The sequence below is a fragment of the Phocoena sinus genome, chromosome 6 (genome assembly GCF_008692025.1).
Source record: "Phocoena sinus isolate mPhoSin1 chromosome 6, mPhoSin1.pri, whole genome shotgun sequence".
NCBI classification, from domain to species: Eukaryota; Metazoa; Chordata; class Mammalia; order Artiodactyla; family Phocoenidae; genus Phocoena; species Phocoena sinus.
The window spans coordinates 33,272,650-33,293,349 of record NC_045768.1 but is presented as its reverse complement, the minus strand read 5'-3'; the positions used below and the strand labels follow the sequence as shown (position 1 = coordinate 33,293,349).

The 20,700-nt window shown below is 46.0% G+C and overlaps 1 protein-coding gene across 1 annotated transcript in view; it reads left to right on the top strand.

Annotated features, from left to right (window-relative positions):
• The window catches only part of GALNT12 (polypeptide N-acetylgalactosaminyltransferase 12), a 39,731-nt gene extending 37,692 nt beyond the window's left edge, over positions 1–2,039 (top strand). Inside the window, exon 10 of the mRNA XM_032636257.1 lies at positions 818–2,039. Within this exon, the coding sequence (XP_032492148.1) occupies positions 818–958 (141 nt within the window). The 3' untranslated portion in view covers positions 959–2,039. The remainder of the gene's footprint in view (positions 1–817) is intronic.
• The last annotated feature ends 18,661 nt before the right edge of the window (positions 2,040–20,700 follow it).

The window sequence follows — 20,700 nt, the reverse complement described above, 5'->3', positions numbered from 1 at the left end:
TTTAAGGGCTTTCCAGATTAATATTATTGAGATTCTTTTGCATCTAATTTTACTTCCAAGGGTTCTGTTTCCCTGGAACAGGTATGCCACTTATTCTGCCCTTTTGCTGCTCAACCATGATGAAGTTCCTTGGGGGCTGTACAGCTTACACCAGAGAGAGACGGAGGGAAAAAAATAAACTCCAGAACTTGGGGAGAGACTTGCCGAGTTAACTCAGCAACAGTTGGGGAAAGAAGAAATGGGTGAGGCATTAGAGAGGGTCATTGTCCTTCGGGGTTTGGGAATTGGCATTGTTTGCAGAACCCGCTTCCTCTCTGGTGACCTGTCCCCTCACCCAGCTGGTCTGTGGCTGAGCTGGGACTAAAGCCAAGTTTCCAGATTCTCCACTTAAATACATAGGAGAAAGAGACTACCAGAGGTGGAATTAGTTGACCTAAGAGAAGTGGAAGAGATTAATAAAGGATCTTTGGTCCTGGTTACCCTGAAGGAAAAGAACATCAGCAAGGGTGAGATATAGGGTCTGACCGATCCCAGAACAGCCAGCAGATGGCACCGTCGGCCCTGACGGTAGAGTCATGGACCTCATGAAGAGCCCTGGGGAGAGACAAGCATGACATACGTTTCTACACGGCTGGCCCTCTCTATGCACAGACAGTCATGGGCTGACTTCATACCTGCAGACACTCACAACTCAATAAATATTTCTGAAATAATAAAAACCACCCTGAGCACTTAACAACACATTTTAAGGAAAAGATACTTTCTGAGGAATTGCTTATAATTATCTTGAACACCCAATGTCTATTATCTTTTGTAGGATGGTTCTTTATTTCATGTACAGTCCAAGAAATGTGTTCAGGCTGAGAGGAAGGAATTGAGCGACAGTTTTGTACCACTCTTACGAGACTGTACCAACTCAGATCATCAGAAATGGTTCTTCAAGGAACACATGGTATGAAGTGTCACTGTACCACGGAGCCCATCTAGAGGAGATGGGGGGAGCCCCTGGACTCCGTGTTTAACAGACTTAGCTAAGCACAGAGACAGACACACCAAACACTTGGCTGCTCTTCTTTTCATAAGGAAATCATTTTGTGATTTGTGAAAGTGATGTTGGCTTTAATAAAAATGTGAATAAGCTTTGTACTGATTTTGAAAACTTTAAAATTTTTCCCAAATACCCTGTTTTCAAAGGGTAGTCATAAAATGTTAACGCTAGGTATTCAGAGAATTAAAAGCTTTAACTATTTTTCTATCAAGATGTATATTCTACTGTCATGTCTTTTTATTCCCCTTAGCAAAAAGGTAAATATTTTATTTTGGTATTTGAAAGGATTCCCAGGTATGAAGATGTTTGCATGGAAATTAGACTCATGCAATGTACTTTGCATAAATTGATAATACCTCAAACATTGGGTTAAGATTTTTCTCATTGTAGATAGGTGGACACTGGAACATTATATTGATTCCTTCAGGTCATTGAGATAATCTAGATTTATTTAATAAAGAATGCTACTTGGTTATGTGTTGCTGTCATAGTCAAAACTTTATGTTAGTCAAAGAGGACTCACCAAAGCTGAAACTTCAAGGGAACAATTTGATGTACTGGGCTAATATAAACTTCAGCTGCACAGAGTAGACTTCTGACAATGCCTAGCTATGGGATGGCTGGCTACTTTTAGTAATTACCACAATGACTTTAAAACATGTTTATATCATTTTTAATTTTTATCACGTGTTAGTGTCAGGGAGAAATGTAATGCTGTATGTGAAAGTCAGTTTTCAAATTTGTTCATTAATAATATTTGGTCATTTCAGTCCACGTTAGATTTTGTGCCACAGCAGCTGCTGCAGTTTCTCTTCATAATTCTGATTTGTGAACGATCCCAGATCTACTTCTGAGATCTTGTCAACTTGATGAAGTCAGTATGAGTGATTTCTTTAAAAAAAGCAAGAACATTGCCAGTCTTTGTTTTTGCAGTCAGTCAGATGTGAGAGATGACACATGTCTTCAATTGATTAAAAAGCATCAAATTTTGTCTCAGGCTCTTTTTTACACATTCCCCTTTGAGGGATGCAGTTTAACAATTAGCCAGGAACAAATCCAGTTCACCTGGCTTGGATCAATCTGATGCATCTTAACCACTCTGAACTTCAGTTTCTTCATCTGTGCAATGAGAATAATGAAACCAAGCTTGTGGGGCACTTGTGAGGATTAAATAACATAGAGCAGGTGAGGGCTTAGCTTAGTCCCTGGCATACAGTATGGGTTCATTAAATTTCTGTTTTCAAAAATGCACTTTATAAAATGTGAAGCACAGTAAACATCAGTAGGTGTTTATTCAAAAATAAATATTAAATAATTTAGTTATTTTATTTTTACAGGATTAAATAGCTCCTCAGCAGGCAGGAATACGATATGAACTCCTTCCAGCACAGCTCAGTTCTCCTGTAAATGTCTTATGCTGTGAGGCCAAAGCTTCCCTCCTCCATTGTGGTAACTTATAAAGCAGGTGAGATGCCCCCTCGGCCTGTAATGGAGGTAAGAAGTCCTGCCCTGCCCCCTCCTCCCGCCCTTCCTGCAGTATCGGTCTGAGCTCCATTGAAGGGGTGTCAGCCCCTCCCAGGGTATAGGAAGACAGTTCAGGCAGACAGAAAATTAATGCTGATCAAATTCATAATGAGTGCTGGGAGTCTACACAAGCATTTTTGGGTGTGTTCACTGGACACTGCCGGTAATTAGCTTTGCTTGAGAAGTCATCCCTCTTACTCTCGCCAGCAGTTTCTACGTGGTAATTTTTAGGATGGAAGAACTAATAAAAATATTCAGGGTGTCCGGGAAGATATTTTCAGACTGTAAGGCAATTTACAATATTTTGAGGAATCTTCCCTTCACTAATGGATGAGGAGTCTCAGCCTGGGTAGGTCTCCACCTGCCCCACTGGAAGGTATGGATTGGCCTCCAGTCCTGTTGTGTGGAGTCAGGATCTTGCGGGCCAGCCCCAGCTGGGGTAGGTTGCTTCACCTGCTAGCACTCATTTCCTCATCTGCATGATATGGATAAGAATGTCCTCTGTTAAGTTCTCAGATATATTTTTTAGTTACTTTTTTAGCAGTTGCCCTAAGGGATTATATTATTCTTCCTGGATTTATTACAATCTTCTTCATTCTTAGTATTGAGTTAATTTGAATAAAATTTAGCAAATTTGTATCAGTATAGCTCCTGTCTCCTCCCCTGTGCTATTATGGACATATATGTTATATCTATATGTTATAAATTCAGTAACAGAGTGGTTTAGGTCTTGCTTTAAATAGTAAGAGAAAAAGAAAAAATATGCACATATAATATACACAGTCTCTTATATTTACCCATCTATGTACCATTTTCCATGCTCTTCATTACTTCCTGTGAATCTGAGTAACCCTCTGGTGTAATTTTCTTTCAGTATAAGGCCTTTCTTTGGTATTTCATCTAGGATAGATATGTTAGCAATAAATTCTCTCAGTTTTTGTTTATTTGGGAATGATTTTATTATGCTTTCAGTTTTTGGAAAGATAGTTTAGCTGGATATAGAATGCTAGTTGACAAGGATTTTTTTCTTTCAGCACAGTGAATTTGGGATTACACTACCATAGTGTCACCATTGTTTTGACTGAGAGGTCATCCATTAATCATTTTGTTACCTGTATGGGATGAATCATTTTTCTGTTGCTGCCTTTAAGATGTTCTCTTTGTCTTTCAGCAGTTTAAGATATGTGTAAATGTGGTTTGTATTTATTGTACTTGGAGTTCGTTGAGCTTGGAATGTAATTTAATGTTTTAAAAATCAATTTGGGAAGATTTTAGCCATTATTTCTTCAAATATTTTTTCTGCCCTTTTCTCTGTTCTTCAAATTGGATAATTTCTGATGATCTATCTTTAAATTCACTGATTTCTTCTGTCAAATCAAACTATTGAGCTATGTAGTCATTTTATTCCAGTAGTCATTTTTTGTAGTCATTTTTTTTCAACTCTGAATATCCATTTGGTTCTTTTCAGTAGTATCTGTTTCTCTGTTGAGATTTCCTATATATTGACTTATTGTTAGCATATTTTCCTTTAGTTCTTTAATTATAGTTTAATTATTTGAATATATTTTTAACAGCTGCTTTGAAGCCTCTGTAACTTAGCAGCTTAAAACGTTAAATATATTATCTTACAGTTCCTGTAGGTCAAAAGTTTGCACGTGGCTCTTTTTTTTTTTTTTTTTTTTTTTTAATGGCTGAGTTGGGTCTTCATTGCTGCGTGCGGGCTTTCTCTAGTTGTGGCGAGCAGGGGCTACTCTTCATTGTGGTGCGCAGGCTTCTCATTGTGGTGGCTTGTCTTGTTGCAGAGCATGGGCTCTAGGTGCTCAGTAGTTGTGGCTTGTGGGCTCTAGAGCACAGGCTCAGTGGTCATGGCACGCAGGCTTAGTTGCTCCGTGACATCTTCCCGAACTAGGGCTCGAACCCATGTCCCCTGCATTGGCAGGCAGATTCTTAACCACTGTGCTGTGCCACCAGGGAAGTCCCTTGCACATGGCTTGACTGGATTCTCTGCTCAGTGTCTCCCAAGGCTTCAGTCAAGGTGTCCACCACGGCTGTGATCTCATCTGTGATCTCACTGATTGTTGGCTGAATTCAATTTCTTGAGGCTGTAGAACTGAGGACCTCAGCTCTAAAAGGCCATTTCCCATTCCCTGCCATATGGCCTTCTACACAACATGACAGTTTTCTTCTTCAAGGCCAGTAGGAGAATGTCTGTTGCTGATTCTTATCTCTTTTAAGTTCTCACTTGATCTAGTCAGGTTGACCCAGGATAATCTTCCTTTTGTTAACTCAGAAGTCAACTGATTAGGGACCTTAATTACATCCAGGTAATTCCTTCTCTGGAGTGATATGCCATCATATTCACAGATCCTGCACACAGTCAAGGGGAGGGGATTATATTTGGCATGTGTACCAGGAGGCAGGAATCTTGGGGGGTCATCTTAGAATTCTGCCTATCACTGTGCACCTTTGATCCCCAATAATTCACATCCCTTACACGCAAAATACATTCACTCCCTCCCAAGGTTCCCAAGAGTCTCATCTCATTACAGCATGAGTTCAAAGTCTAAATTTTCATCACCTAAATCTAAATCTCATCAGCTAAAAGTCCAAAATCTAAATCAGGTCCAGGTCCAGGTGCAGCTCATTTCAGTATATGCAGCTGCTAGGACACCGTTGCTCTCCATCTGTTACACTGAAGAGGCCATTTATCCATCCCAATACTCCCAAAATACAGTGGTAGGAAGACATAGGATAATGTTTATAGATATTCTGGCTCAAACAGGGGGAAATGAAAGTCAAAAGGAGTCATGGGTCCATAATTGTTTTGAAATCAGGTAAATGTTTGACTTTTCTTGATTCAATTTCAAGACCTGGGAATAATCATCGGGGCTTTTGGCTCTTCCCTCTGGGTACGTGGTTCCACCTTCTTGTCATCCTTACTATTTTATGAAAAGTAACACACGTTTACAGCTGAGTCGTTTTGTGAGCCTGCTTACCACCAGTAGAATTTTGGTTGTCCAACCTCCTCTTTTCATTTTGTTCTCTCTCTCTCTGTCCCATTTTGTCCAAGCTGGCAGGATTTCTTTTCTTTTTTTGTTGTTTTAATATTTATTTATTTATTTGGCTGTGCAGGGTCTTAGTTGTGGCATGCGGGATCTAGTTCCCTGACCAGGGATCAAACCCGGGCCCGCTGCATTGGGATCATGGAATCTTAGCCACTGGACCACCAGGGAAGTCCCCCCAGCTGGCAGGATTTCTGCTGAGATGATTCTCAAGAACTTTGTGGTCTTTCATGGATTCACTGCTTTTCACTCCATTAGACAGAAGCCACATCCACTAGATCTTTTTAAACAAATCCCTTTTCTCTCTTGGCCTCCTGTTGAGAAGGCTGAGTGATAATGACCTTCAGCTTCCTGGATGCCCCTGGTGTAGTCAAGAATATCCATGACATGCACACACTCTTTATCTCTTAAAAGGGCCCTTTGTGTGACTGAACGTTCTGAGCTTTTGATCTTTCTGAGGTTTTAACAAAAGATTGTACAGTCACACACTCAGTCTTTTCTCTATGCCACATTTTCAGTAGCCATTCTGATTTTTAGCCTCTTTTACTATCTGGAGAGGCTGAAAATTTTCTAAATAATTCAGTCCTACTTAATTTTTGTATAACAGTTTTCCCTCTGAATAATCTCTCTCCTCTTTCATTTTACCATAAGCAGCAAGAAGAAACCAGGCAGCATCTTCAGCACGGCTTGGAAATCTCCTTAGTTATATAACTAGGTTCATCCCTTAAAAATTCTACGTAACTGCTGGAGACGATTTTGCTAAGCTTTCTGCCACTATATAATAAGGATCTCCTTTTTCCACTTTCTAATAACACGTTCCTCACTTTCTTCTTAACCTTCACCAGCAGCATCCTCAACATTTATATTTCTGCTAACAGTCTGTTTAATTAAGGAAATTTAAGCTTTCCCTATTATGTGCTGCAGAATTCCTCCAGCTTCCTCCTACTGCCCAATTCTGAAGCTGCTCCTACATTTTAGGTATTTCTTACAGTGTCATCTCACTCCCAGGTACCAAAATCTTTATTAGTTTTCTATCGCTGCATAATAGATTGCCTCAAATATAGCAGCAAATATAGTGGTTCCTGTAGGTCATAAGTCTGGACATGGCTTAGCTGGGTTCTCTGCTCTGGATCTCACTGGCTGAAATCAAAGTGTTGGCCAGGGCAGCTATCTCATCTGGGACTTGGGCTCTTCTTCCAAGCCCACTGTTTGTTGGCCGAACTCAGTTCCTTGAGGTCGTGGGACTGCAAACCTCAGCCTCTAGAGGTCGCTTGCTGAGAGATTCTCCTGCTGGCTTTGAAGAAATCAGCTGCCATGTTGTGATGGGCCATGTGGCTGGGACCTGAGGTGGCCTCTGGGAGCTCAGAGTGGTCAAGTTCATGTTGAATTTGTGGAAACAAAGACTCATCAGTATGATTATTACATTAATAACAATGTAGACGATGCAGGTGCATTTGAAACTCTGGCTCAGGGATGCCCATCTCATCAGATGCCTACTTATCATTCCAGAAGATTCCTTTTTGAAAACTTGTAAAAATTCCCAAGAACCTGAACCTTCATTGCATGACAGTCTCCTTACACGTGAGTTGGGAAGGATTTGTTTTATTTATATGGGTCGATTCTGGATATGTGTTAAAGGGAAATTTCCTGCGCTAACTAGCTTCCCTTTTCTCCTCCTATGAAAGCAGTACTTTTCACAATTTAATGTGCATGGGAATCACTTGACATCTTGTTAAAAGGTAGATTCAGGTTCAGCAGGTCTGGGATAGGTCTTGAGATCCTGCATTTCTCACAAGCACGCAGGTGATGCCACACTGGATCAAATTTTGAGTAGCAGACTATTCGAGTGAGAATAAGAATGCAGGTCCTGGTTGCCTGGTCACTGGTGTCTATTCTCACACACACACTAGATGGTGTTGTCAGCTCAGGAAATATCACAATGCTTTAGTTGCAGGCGTGTCTGTTGATCTAAAAGAATCCTTCAAATCTCAGGTCCATGGGATGCAGACCTGGAAGGCACCCAGAGATCATCCTTTGCCCAGTGGGTGGAGGTGGTAATGAGGCCCGTGAGGGAAGGGGGTTGCCTGAGATCACACAACAAGTTAGGGACAGCGTTTTCTTTGTCAATACCTGTCAGTCTATGTAGTAATCAGTGTTCTAAATTTGGCCTGGGTGTGTTTTCCTTAAAGTGTTAAATTGGTACTCTTGTTAAAAAAATTGTATCTTCAAATATTGGCTTGCTGTATTACATTAAATTATAAAAAGGAAAATTAGTTTCCTATCTTGATAAGAAGTTCTAAAGACTTTGCCACATGGTTTGTTGTATCATAGCCGCGACGTTTATTTAAGCAAGTGGGGTTGGAAATGCCTGTTTCTTACAGTCTCCTAATGTTTGTGAGATTTAATGCACTGTACACCAAATTTTTCACACTTAGACACAACTTTAGAGTTTTGTTTTCAAGAGTTTTATTTTGTTTGCTCCTATAAAGTCAGCCGAGTGAGGATTGCTGTCTCCTTTTTATTATCAGCATCTGCTGATAATAATAATAATAATACCATGAGTTGGGCACTGCTCTAAGCACTTCATGTAAATGAGCTAATTTAATGCTGAAAACACCCAGTAACGTAGGTGTTGGTCCTCCCCTCCCCTCCTCCCAGCTTCCCCCATCCCCAATTTAAAGGTGAGGACACTGAGGCTCAGAGAGTGTAGGGGACTTGTCTCAGGTCACACAGCTAATCAGGGGCAGTGCTAGAATTGAACTCAGATGGTCTTACTCCAGAGCTCAGTTGTAACTGCTGGGACCTGGTACCTCCTGGAGGGGAGGGGAGGCGACTTGCCCAAGTCAGGCAGCTCGTACACCCTGGCCACAGCCCTCCCCTCACTCTTAGTCCAGTTACAGCACACTGCTGGTCATGGCACGAGAATTAATGAGCGTCTGTCCTGCTTGGAGAGTACAGGGGTCACAGTAGAGTCACGTCTCTGGGCAAGTGCCACGTCAGAGAGCAGAGCCAGGCATAGAGCTCCAGGCTCAGAGCCGCTGGGGGCGCAGACCTGCTCCTCCAGGTGCCATTGTCCTGGTGGGCTCCGTTTTGCCCACACCCACACTCTGCCCTCTTTCTCTTTAAAACGAGGCAAGAGTAGGAAGGCAGGATTCAAGAAGAGGGTGGGGGGTGTTTCTTCAGTTTTCCCTTTGAGATTCTTGCTGCAAAGCCAAGGAGGCCCACAGTCCGTGGCCAGATCCCCTGCGGTTGCCCCATCCAGCACTTTGCTGTCTTTGGAGGGTTTAGAGCCTGTGGGACTGAGAGTTCTGTCCCATCTGCCATGTCATGATTGCTCTGTGAATCATCTCGAACCTTCTTTTACAAGGCAAGGGTCAGTGGAACTGATTGCTCATCAGACTGTTAAGATGGTTATTTCAGTGTCCTAAAAAGAAATTGCCCGATGGGTGTGTCTATTGGGCAGCTCTGGTTATTAACTCAACAGTGATTGCACAGCACCACTGGATTCTGACTGCCAACTGTTATAAAAGGAAGCAAGTTACTGGGTTATAGAATTTGCATGTGTTCAACTCCCTCCTAAGCAGGAGTCCCTCCTTGTCCCCAGCAGTGGCCAGCCAGCCCTAGCTTGCCCACTGCTGGTGGGGGGATTCTCCCCCCTTCACAGGTCATCCGTTGTGTTCTTGGACAACTTCTTACGAGGCTGAAATCTGTCTCTCTGTAGCCTCCTTATTGCTCTGGACCCCCCGCTTGGAGGCCACCTAGCATGTGTGCTCTCTCTTCCCCTCAGAGATTCAAGGAGAGAGGATATGTGTCTCAATCTTCTCTCCTCCAGGCTGTCAGCCCTCCCTTCTTCAAAACATCATTATGGAATGTGGTTTTCACTGGAGTTCTGTGAGGGAGTAAAGATAGACACTTGCATTAAATCTTCTGCATTTAACCGAAGGTCAAGACTCCATTCCCCATCCCTGCAGAGAAGTCTCATCTAGCTCAGGGCCCCCCAAATGCTCTGAGGGCAGTGAAACAACATTAGTGGGCTGTAGGGTGGGACAGCAAGAGGGAGAGAAATGGTATAAGAGAAACTTCATTTTCCATAATAGGAAGTCAGTAATAATAGTCTAAAACTGAAAAATCGTGAGAAAGCAGGGCTAGTGTGTTATTTGAAGTTCTGATGCAAATACTGGAAGAAATTGCTGAAAATGTTGAGAGGAGGGGCTCTCTTGAGAGCCAGATCTGGGTAGGGTTGGGACAGGGGACTGCTGATTTTATTATAAACCTTGAGTACTATTAGGCTTTTTAAGCTAAGCACATGTACTTAAGCTAAGTGTATTTGTTGAAAATTATCTTTAAAAATTCTCCCAAATGGAGTCTAGGCTCAAAGTCTTGTTAGTAGGGAAACAATTAGGGGCCTAGGTTTGGCTTTATTTGGCAGGGTAGATTTAAAAGTCATTGGGATATGTAGAAGGACAGACCTGGATATAAATTTGGTCTGGTGAACTTGCCAGCTTTGTGACTTCGGGCAAGTTACTTAACCTCTCTGAGCCACAGTTCCTCATCTGTAAAATAGAGGCAGTGCTAGGACCTAACTCTAGGGGGTTGTGAGGATTAAATGAGATGAGGCAGGCTCAGGGCACCCAGCAGAATGGGGGCTCAGGGACCATTTCCTGGCCACAGATTCTCTGTTGCTCGATCCCAGAGATATCCTGAGGACCAGAGCAACTGTCAGAAAAAACACGTGTCTCAACTCCTGCCTGCAGAATGTTTGCTCTTCATAGAAGTCCTGGATTCTGTGCCTCATGGCAGAACAAACAAGCAGGAGTCCTTAGTGGTTCCTAGTCCTCCTTCCCTCTCCATCCTCAAGGAAATTAGCTTTTTGTGTGTGTGTGTGTGGTACGTGGGCCTCTCACCGTTGTGGCCTCTCCCATTGCGGAGCACAGGCTCCAGACACGCAGGCTCAGTGGCCATGGCTCACGGGCCCAGCCGCTCCGCGGCATGTGGGATCTTCCCGGACCGGGGCACGAACCCGTGTCTCCTGCGTTGGCAGGCGGACTCTCAACCACTGCGCCACCACGGAAACCCGGAAATTAGCTTTTTAACCCTTCTCCTCTCATAACTAGTTCATCTCTGGGAAAACTTTGAACCCAAGAGCAGCCGGGGGTTGGGGGTCACTTCAGTCCAATTTTTTTGCCATGAAGTGGGGGCACTGCTCCTCGAGAGGGGCCAAGAAGGGGACCACCAGGCCAGTTCATCCTTTGTGCCTGCGGGTAGGGGACAGGAGCAATAGCCTCAGCCTCTCTGCAAAACCCTAGCAGGCCACGGGATTTGGAAGACTCGGGGAGCTTGTCCCGAGGTAGACTAGGCTCAGCTCACTCCTTTTGGAACCAGAAACTGAGGCAAAATAAAACTGCCTTTTCTGGGTAGGATTCTGGACAGTTCTGGGAACTTGTCTGCAAAACAAATTGATTTATGGGGATCCAGCTGTGAGGAACTGTACAAAACAGGGATCAGAGGAGATATACTCCAGATGTGGCTTCATTAAGGTCAGGGGTAGAACAATGGGATTGAAAGACTTCCGAGGTCCATTGGGCCATGGAGACTTCGAGAAAGTATGGCCAAGGGCCTGTGGCTTCCAGCTGCTGATTCCAAGCTGTAAAACAGCTTTGAACTCATTCTGTCCAACCTCTTGAAACTACAGGTGGGGACCCCAAGGCCCAGAGAGGGAAGGGGCTTACCCAGCATCACACATGGAGGGGAGACAAGGTTGGACCCGGAAGCCACATCTGCTGCTGCTGGTACCAACATCTGTCTCATCACCCACCCCTGCCTCTCACTCCTGCCTTTTAGAATCCAGCCCAAGGTTGTTTTCTTAATCAAAAGTTGAGGGAAGACTTAACTCTGCCACACTCTGATGGTAACTTGCCCAGTGAGGAGACCAGTCTCACCCTAATGCTGGGGGGAAAGCTCCCTCCCCACTTCACGGGCTGCTGAGACCCTGGGTGACACCTTCTGTTGGAGCAGTCGGTCCCTGTGCTTCTGGAGCTAGAAGTGGTACTTTGTTAGGTGCCTGTTCCCTGTCCTCTGAGGGTGAGGGCAGGATGCCCTCCTACTGCATTGCCTGTATTGGGAATGAATTTCAGTTTTTTTTAATGTAGTTTTTTTTTTTTAATATTACAGCTATTATTTATTTATTTTATTTGGCCATGCCTCAGGGCACGTGGGAATCTTAGTTCCCTGACCAGGGATCAAACCTGTACCTCCTGCATTGGAAGTGTGGAGTCATAACCACTGGACTGCCAGGGAAGTCCCAGATTTCAGTTTTCTGAAGCTTGGAAATGAGATTCACATTTGGCAGAATCTCAAATCAAGTCTGGTCTCCCACTTCTACTACAGCATTCCTGACATGTCTCTCTCTCTCTTTTTTTTTTTAAATTTTTAAATATTTATTTATTTGGTTGTACTGGGTCTTAGTTGTGGCAGGCAGGCTCCTTAGTTGTGGCTCGAGGGCTCCTTAGTTGCAGCTCACCGGCTCCTTAGTTGTGGTATGCAAACTCTTAGTTGCGGCATGCACATGGGATCTAGTTCCCCAGCCAGGGAGCAAACCCAGGACCCCTGCATTGGGAGCGTGGAGTCCCAACCACTGTGCCACCAGGGAAGTCCCATCTTCTTTTATTTTTTTAAACACTTTATTTTTTCCAGATTATTAAAAAATATATATGCTCAGCTGAAAATTTGGAAACTATGCAAGAATATAAAGAAATCACTTAAGTTCTCACAACCCAATGACAGCACCATTTGGAAGCATTTCCTTCCAGTCTTTTTTCATTATTACAATTCCTTTTATTTGGCTGGAATTGGCTCAATATTAGCTTTTGCCAAATGAACATGGTTCTGTCCTTTGGGGAAATGCAGAATTAGTCTCCTTCCTCTGCCTATAACAGGGGTGTAGATGTGTGACAACAATATGCACCTCCAGATTCTTCCCTCCTCTGGGAGAAAATTGCAACTCCATTTTAAATGCCAAGGTTTTTAACAGTTATGGTCATTGCCATTTATTAAGAGCGTGCTACTTAAAAGGCACTGAACTAATATTTTCATACATTGTTTAATCTTCACAACAGTCTTACAAAGGAGGTATTTTCTAGCTTCAATTTATAGAGGAAGACACTGAGGCTCAGAGAGAATGGGTCCCATTTGAACTGATGGGAATTGAGTTCAGTGAGATTATCACCTCCCTTAATCTGGCCTTTTTATCTTTATTAATGCAGCCTTACTAAAACTGCCTCTTGAATGCCAGACTTGCAAATCACACCTTTACATTTGTTCCTGACAAATTTATCTCCTTGATTCTGGCCCACAAAGATCTTTTTTTTTTTTTTTCTCTTGTGATAATCTCTCTGATGCAACATGACTCATGTAGAATTCCTAGCAATGATTAAAAAAAAGGAAAAGAAAACCCTCCTAGCACATTGCCTGGCACATAGTACTCACTCAGTACCTGATTGCTATTATTATTATATGAGGTGGGTGACACTGTTTGTTTGGTTACCTGGGTTTCCCTCTGTTCCCCACAAAACACAGAACAATGTGCTAAAAGTAGCATTGTGCTAAGGAGGGGTCCAACCACAGTGGTTGGTCTCTGAGATGGCTTCTAGAACATCCTTCCTTTCCAGCTGTTGGCAGAAACAAGAAGCCAAGAAGATGCTCCCTTGAATTTGGACCCCTCTGTCCCATGTCTGGCCCTGCCCTTCCCCTGGGGTCTCATCATCCCACCCGTTGGTTGCTGTGGTAGGTCTGTCTTTGGTGAGAAGGGCCCCCTTCCCCCCACCAGCCTCCCAGCCCCTGACATGGCAGCCTGCCTTGCTGTTGATCGTGCTGCTGACCCCTCAGAAGAGACGTTCCTTTTAGTGGGGTGGAGCTGTCAAAATGGATTTTAAAACATGGGTTGTGTTTTATTGTAATTTTTGGTTGTTTTCTAAATTTGGTCACAATCATGTCGTCTTGTTCTAAAAAGAGAGGGAGGAAGCAGCTGCCCCCTGGGAAGGCTTCAGAGAGGAGAAGGAAGGGAAGAAAGCCCTCAGGCTTCCCTGCTAATTGTTCTGCTTCCTTCCTGATCTCTCCAAAGCCTTCTCTGTGGGAGTAGAAGGGACAGATGTGGACTTGAAGATGCCCGCATGGTCTCCCTGACCTGGGAACTTCGTGGGGGGCAGACTGTCACCGGCCCCTGATGACACTCACCAAGGCTACTGGCCCCGTACAAGTGCCAGACAACACAGACCCTGTTCCCACCTGGACCCAGGAGATTATGATTCAAGGTGGAAACAGAGAGATGGGAGGAGCCTGAAGAAAGGGCTGATCTCGTCTTCCTCAGAGAGGGGTGACATCTGTGCCATCTTGAAAGGCTGAGCAGCCTGTGGATAGGTAGGGGGAAGGCGGTCCAAGGGGAGGGCAGCCTGGCCAGGAATGGTGGGCAGTGGTGTTACTGGAATGTGAGGAAGAGAGGCTGGGAGGTGAGGCCAGGTCCTGGCAGGGTCCACATCTTGTGGGGGGCTTGGATGCCAAGCTGAGGAGTTTAGAGGTCATCCTGGAGAGAGCGAGGAAAAATGGTCTTTGCAGTCAGGACAAGACTGCAGCTGGCCGAGGGGCAGCTTCCTCCCATTGCATCATCCTCCCTTGAGTGTCCATCCCCCAGAGCTGCAGATTCTATCACATTCTGTGGTTTGGTTTCTGTCTACAACGCTGCACTGAACTACCCCTGCCAAGGTCCAGGACCTCTTGTTTGCTAAATCCATTGATAAGTTTTCTTCCTCATGTTCCTGCATCTCACCATTGCATTTGGCCTGGTCCACCCCTGTCTCCAGGCATTTTCTCCTCCTCTCCAGATAGACTCCTGGCTACCACATCTCTTAGTTCTCCACTCAACCCAGACTTCTGTGGGCTTCCTTTCCAACATCCTTGAGCCACATTCCCCAGGATCCTAGGGGACCCTTTATGTTCTCCCCCAGAGACCTCAAACACAGATGTGGCTTCAATGCCAACGGTTACCTGTGTCCATCAGTTAGGAACTGTATTCAGCTGCAAGTATCAGAAACCTGAAAAACAGTGGCTTAATCAAATTCAAGGCTTTATTTTTGTTACATAAGAGGAAGTCCAGAGTTAGGCATTTCAGGGCTGATTTGGTGGCTTTGTGGTGCTGTTAGGGATGGTGCTCATTCTGTCTTCCCATTCAACCATGCTTAGCATGTGCCTGTCACCCTGTAGTTGTAATATGCTCCCCCACCCCCCACCAAGCATTTAGTTTGTCATCATTCAAGGAGAATGAGAAGGCTAAAGAGCAAAAGACCTGCTAACTGAGTCTGTCCGCCGTTAAAGAGCTTTCCCAGAAGACCCTTCCTGTTTCTGTATTAGTCAGTTATTGCCACAGTAACACTCTGTAACAACCACCCCCAAACTCAGCTGGCCAGGCTGAGCTGGGCAGCACTCCAGACCTGGGCCAGCCAGTCTTGGTCTAGGTCGGTTCCAAGTGCACTAGTTCTGGAACCCAGGCTGAACAAGCAGAGATGAGCCGGGGAGGATTCTTCTCATGGTGAGTCATCAGAGCAAGCAAGCCAAACTGCACAAGCAAACTTAAGGTTTCTGCTTATTCCTTCTGCGAACGCTCCAAAGGAAGTCATGGAGCTAAGTCCAACATCAGGGGGTGAGTACTCACCCTCCGTCCCCAGTGGCAGAGGAGAGCACATGTTTGTGGAGTAATATCCACATTCACACAGTCTCCGTCCAGTCCTGTGTCCTGTCACCCCTTCATTGAACAGGAGGCCGACAAGTGTGGGCTTTTTGGCTGGCACTTTGCCATCCTAAACAAACTCAAGGTTCTGATGGTGAGGAAGGAGGGAAGAACGGAAATCTGGTAGGCATGCTTTGGCAGGACTTTTTTCAATAGCTGTGTCCCAGGAACTACCAGGTAAAAAATGATGAAGTTAGAGAACACACTGGCTGGCAGTGACACTAGTGACATTTATTATCCTTGGGAAGCCACCAGGACACAGAGACAGGCCATACCACAAGACTTATTTGGCCACCGAGTCCCCTCCTCCTGTTGCAACATTTTACAAACCTCCCTTATTTGGTGCTGTCATAAGTCCCACTGCACGAGGGCATGGGAGAACATTACCAGCAGAGGTGGGAGAAGTCATCGACGTCATCCCCATTTGGAGTTGCTTGTCCTTCTGTCTCTAGTGAAGTGCTGGCCTGTGTCATTCCCAGCACATGCTCATCAGCCCCTAAGGGTCCTGGCTCTGTCACATCGTGGCCTGGCACCAAGACCTGGCTTCGATCTCTTGCCTTTGCTGTATCCATAGCTCAGATAGCTGTCAAATATATTCAGGTCCTAATATCAACTAAGGGAGAGGAAGGTGCAAAGCATCTAAGACAAGAAGAAAGAGCTAGAGCTGTAAGACGGAAGCTGGGGTGTTGCCTGCCTCAGGGCTGCAGCGGCTGTCCCACGACCAAATCCTGAGGAGCAAAGGAAGGAAGAGACGTTCACTAGACTGGATGTGCTGTTCCTGAGACAGGGAGCCCAGAATGGTTTCCAAAGCCCACGGCATTACTCGCCCTCTTAAGCCTCTCTCTTGCCATGTACACACTGGCAACTCGCACATCTCCCCCCAGCCTGGGTCTCTCCCAACCTGCTGACCGCTGAGCGCTTCCCTCCGCTATCCCATCCACCCTGAAAAAACAACACATTCTACCCTGGGCTCGTCATCTTTTCTTTCCTCAACCTACTATTCTTTCTCCCCTGCTGTCCACAAAGCTGGAAAGATGTGGTTTGTCTCCCTGACCTCTACTTCCCTTTACTCTGGCAAGAACCCCAGTATTTCTTTGGGATCCACCCCTTGCCCTCTTAGTCTCTGTGGTCTGTATGACTCCAGCAAAACTCATGGATCTAAGTCAGTTAACACAGCCGTAGCGATTGGTTCAGTGGTGAGCGTGTGACCTAAGCTGGTGAATCTCAGAACTTTCATGCAAATGCTAGGACACAAGCTCTCATTAGTTTCTGTTAGATTTAAACTTGGAAGGATATAGCTCCAAGAGGTGCTGGCTGGCAGCCACCTTGTGACCATGAGATTGGTGACCATCTTGTGACAATGCAGGAGGAGCTGTCAAGACCAGAGTCAGTGCAGAGTACCTGAGTTACAAGATATGGAGAGAGAATATACTGATGATGTGGTTTGAGTCCCTGGATCCAGGTGGGCCTGAAATGATTGAGATCTACCCTCATGTTGTTTAGTCATATGAACCAGTACACTTTACTTTTCCTCTTTTTAAAGGTCAGTTTGATTAGGTTTTCAGTCAATTGTAACCAGAAGTGTTCTGCTACACCTATTTCACTGAATGGCAGCAGCACTTAACCAAATAAGCCAGAAGCCTGGGGTTCACATTTAGATTCACTCCCCACATCCAAGAAGGCTCAGTCCTGGGCCGTCTCTTTAGCTTCCTCCCTGCATCCCATTGCTGTCGCCTCAGGTCAAACCTATGTCCTCTCTTGCCTGAGCCATGGAATAAACAACCCATTGAGTGGCCTCCCTTTCAGCCTCAGTGTCTCAATTTCTCCTTCCCACGTGGCAGAGTTGTCTTTCTAAAAGCTAATCTGACTGTGGCACGGTATTCAACCACTCCCCAAGCTCTGTTCGTTCGCGTAAAGAATGACCTGGTCCCAGCCTGCTGCCAGTGGCCTGGGCAGAGTGGGTGTGACAGCATGAGGTTGCCGGAGCTAGCCTTTGGGGCCTCCTTCCCTCTTCTTGGTGCCATCCTACCCTGGCACCATCAGTTGAGTGTGGGCCAGGCCCACAAAACCAGTGGAACTTAAAGGTCTGAGAGAGCCGCCGGGAGGTCAGGCCCCTGCTGCCCAGCTTCATAGAACCAGATCTCTGACCTGTGCCCAGGACTCTGGGTGCCAGGCTTCCCCTCTTCACTTACCCATCCAGCTTTACCGCCCAACCAGCCCCTGGCTACTCGAAGCATGAGCCATGGACCAGCAGCCCTGGCATTGGCTGGGAGTATATTAGAAATGCAGACTCTCAGGCCCCAGCCCAGACCTACCGAACCAGAATCTGCATGTTAATACCCTCGCTGGGTGATTCTCAGGCACACTGAAGTCTGGACAGTCATTAAGGCTCCCTCCAGGTCATTCCCTGGGCCTCAGGACTGGGACAGAACAGCAGTGAGGTGTAGACAGAGGCATAGAGCTGGAAAAATCCAGCTTCCTTATCCCTCATCCCTGGGGATGTTTGTGCACCTACACTGGGGCCGTGGGATCTTAGAGTGGGCAGCGACCCTGGAGGTTCCCAGCGACCAGCCCACTGAATCTTGCTTGGATCACAGACACTTTTGAGAATCTCAAGGAAGTTATGGCCCCCATCTTTAGGAGAGCATGCATGTGTGTGCACGTGGCTGCCCTGCACACAATCACAGCTGACGGCACACGCCCACAGGAGCCTCCAGGTAAAAACTTCTGCCTTAGAAGAATCCTTTCTGTAGCATCTCCAGCCTTGTTGAGAGCCCTGCAGGCTCTCACCACCTGCCACACCTGCATTCCACTCTGGTTACCCCCTTTTCTTGGAACTGGTTATGCCTCCCAGTGACTTCTTTCCACTGCCTTGTCCTGCTCTGCAGAGTCACGCAGATGAGGTCACTTAGTCCTCCCCATGACAGGGATGAGAAGATAAGGAATTACATCTACCAGAGTTTGCCCTTCTCCACAATGTTCAGCTGTGGTTCTTTCCATATAGGATGGGACATCCAGACTCTTCCCAGCCCATCTTGGCCCCAGACATCCTCTGTTTCTCAGTGTTCCCATTAAGGGCTGGTCCCCAGAACACAGCATTCCAGGTGCAGCCTGACCAGCCTGGGGAAAGCTGACCAATCACCCATTTGTTCTGAACACTAGCTCTGGGGACAGACATACAGCAGCAGATACACTGAGCTGGGGTTCAACTCAGACCCCCAGATCTCCTGTAAACACCTGTGTGATCTCAGCTTCCTTTTGTTGTAGGAAAAAATGGGGTGCAAGCGGAGGGTCACGTCCCAGGTCTTGAGTGAGTCCCTGGGGTGGGCCACCAAATGAGGGTCCTTGGCTTCGAGTAGGAAAGAATTCAAGAGCGAGCCATAGTAAAGTGAAAGCAGGTTTATTCAGGGAGATACACACTCCCTGAATGCCCAGAGTGTGGGTCATCTCAGAAGGCAAGAGCGGCCCTGAGAGGTACACATTCCATATACAGAATGTGGTATGTCTCAAAAGGTGAGACTGGCACTGAGGTGTGGGTGTGGTTAGTTTTTATGGGCTGGGTAATTTCATAGGCTAATGAGTGGGAGGAATATTCTAACTATCTTGGAGAAGGGGCAGGGATTTCCAGGAGTTGGGGCACTGCCCACTTTTTGACCTTTTATGGTCAGCCTCGGAACTGTCATGGCGCCTGTGGGCATGTCATTTACATATGCCAATGTATTACAGTGAGCGCATAGTGAGGCTTAAGGTCTGCTGGGAGTCGAGTCTTCCACCAGCTTGGAGCTAAATAGGTTCTAACCAGTTTTTGTGGTATCCTGTTCTTAATGGTTGTGTCATTCTTTTAATGGTTGTGCCCTGCCCCTTTCCTTCCTGTCTCACTTTCTCTCTTTCTAGCATTTGGGAGAGTCTAAATTGAAATCCCAGGTTAGACCACACATTCAGGTTTCTGTCCTGTTCCTTAACTGCCCTCAGTGCCCTTGCCCAAAGGCATTTCCACCCCCCACCACACCCCACCAGCCTCAGTTTCCTCACAGGTTTGTCGGGATGGTCAAATATGTAATGAAAATACTGGGGCTTTGGGCTTCCCTGGTGGCGCAGTGGTTGAGAGTACGCCTGCCGATTCAGGGGACGTGGGTTCGTGCCCCGGTCCGGGAAGATCCCACATGCCGCGAAGCGGCTGGGCCCGTGAGCCATGGCCGCTGAGCCTGCGCATCCGGAGCCTGTGCCCCGCAACGGGAGAGGCCACAGCAGTGAGAGGCCCGCATACCGCCAAAAAAAAAAAAATACTGGGGCTTTGAAATATGGGATTTTTAAAAATCAATTTATACTTTATTTTTGGCTGCGTTGGGTCTTCGTTGCTGCGTGGGGGCTTCTCTGTTGTGGTGCACGGGCTTCTCATTGCGGTGGCTTCTCTTGTTTGGAAAATGGGCTCTAGGCGCGCGGGCTTCAGTAGCTGTGGCACGTGGGCTCAGTAGTTGTGGCTCGCAGGCTCTAGAGCACAGGCTCAGTAGTTGCGGTGCACGGGCTTAGTTGCTCCGCAGCACGTGGGATCTTCCCAGACCACGGCTCAAAGCTGTGTCCCCTGCATTGGCAGGCAGATTCTTAACCACTGTGCCACCAGGGAAGTCCCTGAAATATGTTTTTTAAAGTCTCTGTTACTTGTTATTTTGGAAAAGATTTCTGGTTGTTTCCAAAATCCATTTCCCCTTTCTTTCATAGGAATAGAACCTTAGCACACAGACGCTCAGCTTAAGACCATAAATCCTGGCCTGCCCTGTGTTAAGTGTGGCCCTGGGAGGTGAGGGGAGCGATGCACTCAAAATGCAGTCATGCTCTTCAACGGAGAGTGTGTCTTTCCTTGTCCTCTGCCCCTCCCCTGGCTGTGGACCTGGTGGTGTGCCATTTTGGAGCACAAGTATGAGTACAACACCCCTGGAATGGCAGAGCAACAAGACGGATGGTGTCTGGGCCTGTGATGACTTCAAAGAGCAGCCTCCTCAGACTCGGGACGACTTTTATGTGAGTGAGAAATGAACTCCTGTCTTCTTTAAGCCACTGTTATTTGTGGTGCTCAGCTCAACCTTATTCCAGACTGATGAATGAATTTTCTTGAGGCGTGTTAATTCTAAGAGGCAGCTGTTGGCTTCAAATCAATAGGGAAGAGTTAGGGGCTTGCAAATACCCTGAAGAAACCTATATTTCCCCCTTTCTTTCTACTTTTTTCCTTCCTTTCTTCCATTTCTCTCCCCCGCATCCAGTTCTCCAACATTTAGTGGGTTGTTCTTCTG